Below are 5228 nucleotides of genomic sequence, written 5' to 3' on the forward strand. Positions count from 1 at the left end.
AAACAGAAACTTAATTGCAAGGTGAAGGGTTTATGGGCCCATGTTATTCCTAAGATATGCAGAAGCTTGGAGTTACTGGTATTGGTTGGTTTTTCTCTACTTTTTCCTGATTGTATGTAGTCATGACAAGGCTGGGAGACAGACGGCAGGGGAGCCCTGGGGGTGTGTTTTGAGAAGTAGGCCAAGAAAAATCCAATGGACCAGAGTTATACTAGGCCTTGCCTCAGTAAGTGTTTTACTTTCTTTGGCTACAACTAGATGAGATTGTTGCAGCCTAGATGAGATTGTTGCAGTTAATTATCAAGTGACTGTTCCAACTAAAAGATGGTTGTTGTGCTAAAGCCTTTCTTTTGCTTCTTTCTTTTCTGCCATCTCCCCCATCTGATATAATTTAATTTAACCAGACCCTCAGAACCATGGTAGGAACGTTCAGCTAGAAGGTATAAAGCTCTAGGAAGAAACTAAGGGCATCAGAAGACTTTCCAGGCCACTTCCCTGTTTGCTCGGTAAATATGGTTCTGCAAGATGCAGTCTTGGTTTCTTAGTCACTTCCTAACTGGCCTTCTTACCTACAGCCCCTCATCCCAATCACCAACTTTCACAGCCTCTAGAACACTGGTCATGCCACTTCCTTCGTGAAGGCCTCTGCTATCTGCCTGAAGTTTACAGAAGAAAGCCCAAATGCATAAGGGTGACGCAGGATGCCCTTCATAGCCTGGGCCTAATCCCCACCTTCCTTTTCAGCTGTATCTCTCCCTTATCTTTCCATACCAGAGGCACACACAGAATCACTCTGTGTTCCCTGACCACATTGTGATCTTTCAGGCCTCCACACCTTTGCACAAACTAGTGCAGCTACTAGCAATATCCCTTTCCTCACTAGCTAGGAAAATGAAACTCAGTTTTTAAGGCCCAAATACAATGATCTCTCCTCAGTAAAAACTTCACTGGTCTTGCAGGTAGCTTTGGTCACTCTGCTTTTTCAACATTTTGCATATAATTTTATTACAGCACTAATATCATTGAACTGTAATATTCAAATTTTGCAGGTTGAGTCTCTAATCATTTTCCCGTAACAGCAACCCCAGCTGTTCTTAAATCATCTCTTATTCTGACTTTGGACTTAGTATACAGCAAAGCATCAGTAAAATATGTTAATAACATCCAAGCTAAAAGAAACAAAAGCACACATTAAGGAATGATGCAATTATTTCATACCAGTTTATTGAAGGCATTGTTTCAAAAAATTTATAGCATAAATAACCTTTCATGTCATAAAATAACTTAGTACAATTTATAATAAAACTTTTGAGAATTAACATCTCATCAAAATACAATAAAATATGGTTTTAAAATATGATTAACCCATTCGGCTTTTCTTTTACTTGAGGGCATATAAACCAAAAATACCCAAACTATGGCTGCACATTTAAACTTTAACAAAGCATATTTGGTTTATTTTAATGTAACTCAACCATCCTAAATTAATACATAGTTTTCCTTCCTGCATGGTGCTCTGTAATTTTTGTTCCTTTTGACTTGTATTTCTGTTTCAACACAGCTTCCTTCTTCATTTTCACCTCTATCCATCTGCAAAGTCATCTATCTCCGGGCCCCCAGAACATGTAGTTGAACTCACTCAGCCCCTTGACATCAGTTTCTGTAATCCTTGCATCAGTGTAGGGAGTAACTGCTTGAGTAACTACAAAGGTATTTCAAAAACTTCAGTGCAATTTGGTTCAGTTATTTTCATTCAGATGCCATCACCGTTCAGGGAGGTTAATCACTGGAACCCACTGATCCATGTAGCGGCTTTCCCGGCAAAAACAAATCAGTTGACTTAAGGCAGGATCCTTCCATTGCGACGAATGTGGATTCTGGGAACAAATTTAGAAAAATAAACTTACTATTAAAAAAAAAAATCAAAATTTGCTAATAATTATACTACTTTTGAGGAGAAGACACTTAAACATTCTATATTTTGGCTATGTGACAGGGAGACAAGTTACAAGCGCAAAAAATAAAGTTTCTTCTAGGTAGTTGGGTTTCCTGCAAAATTGTTAAGGGTAATTATCTATTAAACCACACTCGGCAAAGACTGAACACTCGCCATCCACGATGAGCTGCATACATGTTTGCGTGATATCCTTTCAGTTTTGCATGAGAGTATCTTGTGTACCCTGGCAGAGAGCCCTGAGTGGCAGAGAGCCCTGAGTGAAAGTTTTGGGAAAGATCTCCGTGCTGCGTGTACAAGGAGATGAGAGGTCCGCAGCAGTTAATTGGAATTGCCACCAGTTGTCTTCCCAAAAGATAGAGCAGTACTTTTCAGGACTAGCAAAATAATTAGGCTCAAAAAGGAGTAAAATTTAGAAGACAAAGGCAGCACACTTACCTATGAAAACACAATTTATCTTCCTACCAAAGGTTTTTATCAGGAAAAAAAAGGTCCATTTAAAAAAATGCAAGACTGCAAAGAAAAAAAAATTCCACTCTGTCCTCGTAATGTATTTCTAGAGAATAAGGTCTGTCTCCTACACCATTTCTATTTTTAGCTTTGACTGGCAGAGAATGAAGCTGACTCCTTAATGAGGGGTGAGCCAGGAATTTATTTGGCTTTATCTAATCTGCCCTGTTAAAGGAGTTAGTCACGGGAGGTAGTACAGATGTAGGTAGGGAGTAGCTGGGCTGACTGCTGACTCACAGGGATCTAGGGATCTCTTCCGTTGCTGGCAGCCTCCAACATGCTTAGACATGTTCTGTACCAGAGAAAATCCTGATGATGAAACTAGTACATCTCGGCTGAAAGTCCAGCCGCTCTTCAGTGGGGCAAAGGCAACCACCCACCTGATCCCCACCCATTCCAGATCTGCAGTCAGGAGACGTCCTGGCTCCCTTCCTTCCCGGGTTCTAGCCCGCCTCTCTTACCGTCACCAGCACGCAGTGCAGGTCCGGGGGCTGCGCGGCGCCCTCGCTCGCCGCCGGGCTCGCGTCGGTCTCCAGGAGCAGGAGCTCGGCCAGCCGGCCCGGGTTGCTGACGCGCAGGATGTTGATGTCGTTCTCGCAGCAGAATGCCTGGATCAGGGTGAAGTGGATCTGCAGAGCCACATCCCTGTCGTCGTCCTCGTCCGCCGCCAGCAGGCACAGCACCACGTTATCGGGGTCGCTGGGGGCAGCGGGCGGGGCCGGTGACCACAGGGCCACGATCCGCCCGCGTGGGCGCCCGCTGCCCCGCCCGGGTCCCCGGGGGTCGCCACCCGGCTCACTCGCTCCCCTGGGGCCGGCAGCCACCCGGGCAGATGGAAAGCGGCCGAAGGCGACACTGCAGGGGGTGGGGAGAGGGTGCCGCGAGGGGACACGCAAGGGCCCCACTTACACATTGAGCAGCTTGGCCGCCTCGTACACCCCGACGGTGATAGTGCGCTGACTCAGGGCTTTGCTGAGCACTTCCTCCAGGGCATCCCCCACCTTATCCATCCTACACGCGGGCAAAGGTGCGGGGGTCCCGTCAGCCCACGTGCCCTTGGGGCGGTCGCCACCCCCAACCCTGCATCACCACCGACCCCCCCCCCCTCCGAGTGCAAGCGCCACCGTGCACCCGGGCTTTCCGCAAGCCCAGGGTTCCCCCAGCCCCGTCACCCTCCATGACCCCTCGCAGCCCCTGTGAGGAGCCCCAAGAGTGCCCCCCGCCACCCTCCCCGGAGGACACTGCCACAGGCTGCCAGCCGCGGGAGCCGCAGGGGCAACGACGGCCACTTCTGCCCTTTGTAAAGGACCCCGGCGGGGCTCGGCCGGATTAGGGGGCAAGTTCTTTCCACCCACGGGCGCCCCTGGGAGGTGCCCTCTGCAAACTTTCACGCTCGGTCTCCTGCCAACCATCCACAGCCCTACTGCACCGGGGTGCACCGGGAGCAAAAGAGGAGTTAGGTCCGGAAAAGTCCACAGACCCACTTACCTTTCGGTCTTCTGCTCTCCAGCCGAGAATTCTTCCAAAGTCATATTGCAACTGCAGGTCGCCCACAGAGAGAGCGCGGCGTGCGGGCTGCTCCTGCCACCGTGCGCGCGCGGGCGCCTGCTCTCTGCACTAGCTCACCCGCGCCGCGCGGCAAGCTCCGGCCCCGGCACTCTTCGGCCTCCCTTCGCCCGCCCGGGCTCCTCCTCTAGCGCCCGCCGCCGCCGCCGCGCAGTCCTGCCTTCCCGCCCCGCTCGCTCGTTCGCTGGCTCTAGGGCCCTCGTCTCGCCGCCGGCTGCGACACCAACCCGGCAGCTGCCTCTCAGCCACTGGAGGACAAAGGGCCCCGCTCGCCGGAGTTATCCTGCCAACCTTCAGCCAACCACCTCCAGCCTCATTTGCATACGGCGCGGCCATTGGGCTATGCAAATCAGCCTGCTCTGGCAGTTAGGCCCGAGCTCCTGGAACTAGGCTAAGAGGAGCAGAAGGGGGAGGAGCCACGCGGGAGGTGACCCGAGGGGAGGGGGCGGTGCTGGTGCCGCGAGAGGGAGGAAGGCGGGGTCCCCGGCGGGCGCTCTTGCCCGGTTGGTGGGGGCCCTTTGGAGTGGAGGGCTTCGCAGTGGCAGGAGGTGTCTTTGACTTGGGCCCACGCAGGCTGCCGAGTGTTTTTCTAGTTGGTGCACTTTTTAAAAAAAATTATCGTTTCATGTCGTTTGTTTTAAGGGGTGGCTATTAAAATCTATTTCCAGGGTTAATGCACCCAAGTCTAGTAATTATTAGTAAGCTCGATTACATAAAGAAAAGTGTCTCCAGACCTCTGGGGCAAAGTTTACCTCAGAAGTGTTGTTTGTATAAGTCTAGGCAAAGCTGCTTATTAGTAGTAGTATTATTTCGGTGCCCTGATGGCTGGTTTGATTTATTTTTGGAAGGTTGCAAGGGTTGGAAGCTCAAAAAAGAAAAACCAACACATTTATGTTCAGTGATGGCAGGGAACCAAGCTGCAATCTTTTCCACTAAAAGCAGAAAGGCATCCCACCTGCCCAGTGTAATTCTGGAAAACTGTGCGCTGGGATAGGTGGGGAGCTGGGATAGGTGGGGAGCTGGTGACCACATGTGTGAATACCAGCCTGACAACCCAAATTCACCTTTCTGAAGGAGCCTTTCCCAAAGAAGGATCCTTCTGCACTCCTACCAACTGAGAGACAAATATCTGACACCCACACAAGCCACAAGTCTTAATTCAAAATGCTCTCGATATGCTCTAAGCTTCCTTTCATAA

General features: G+C 50.0%; 1 protein-coding gene across 1 annotated transcript; it reads right to left on the reverse strand.

Moving 5' to 3' along the window:
• Nucleotides 1–1202: 1202 nt before the first annotated feature.
• On the reverse strand, nt 1203–4415 carry GADD45A (growth arrest and DNA damage inducible alpha). The gene is made up of 4 exons (XM_045547785.1): nt 3953–4415; nt 3374–3475; nt 2926–3163; nt 1203–1877 (listed from the first exon to the last, which is right to left on the reverse strand). The coding sequence occupies exons 1-4, from the start codon at nt 3994–3996 to the stop codon at nt 1764–1766; spliced, it is 498 nt and encodes a 165-aa protein (XP_045403741.1). The 5' UTR covers nt 3997–4415; the 3' UTR covers nt 1203–1763.
• Between the last annotated feature and the right edge of the window lie 813 nt (nt 4416–5228).

This window comes from Lemur catta, chromosome 3, assembly GCF_020740605.2.
Source record: "Lemur catta isolate mLemCat1 chromosome 3, mLemCat1.pri, whole genome shotgun sequence".
In the NCBI taxonomy this organism is placed as follows: Eukaryota; Metazoa; Chordata; class Mammalia; order Primates; family Lemuridae; genus Lemur; species Lemur catta.

Bases quoted from the DNA above. Each gene is read 5' to 3' on its own strand.
- GADD45A (XM_045547785.1), bottom strand. From the start codon at position 3,996: ATGACTTTGGAAGAATTCTCGGCTGGAGAGCAGAAGACCGAAAG. The intron at 3,164-3,373 runs GTAAGTGGGGCC...CGCTGCCCCCAG, and splicing joins GCGGCCAAGCTGCTCAATGT to CGACCCCGATAACGTGGTGC. The intron at 1,878-2,925 runs GTAAGAGAGGCG...ATTTGTTCCCAG, and splicing joins TGCACTGCGTGCTGGTGACG to AATCCACATTCGTCGCAATG.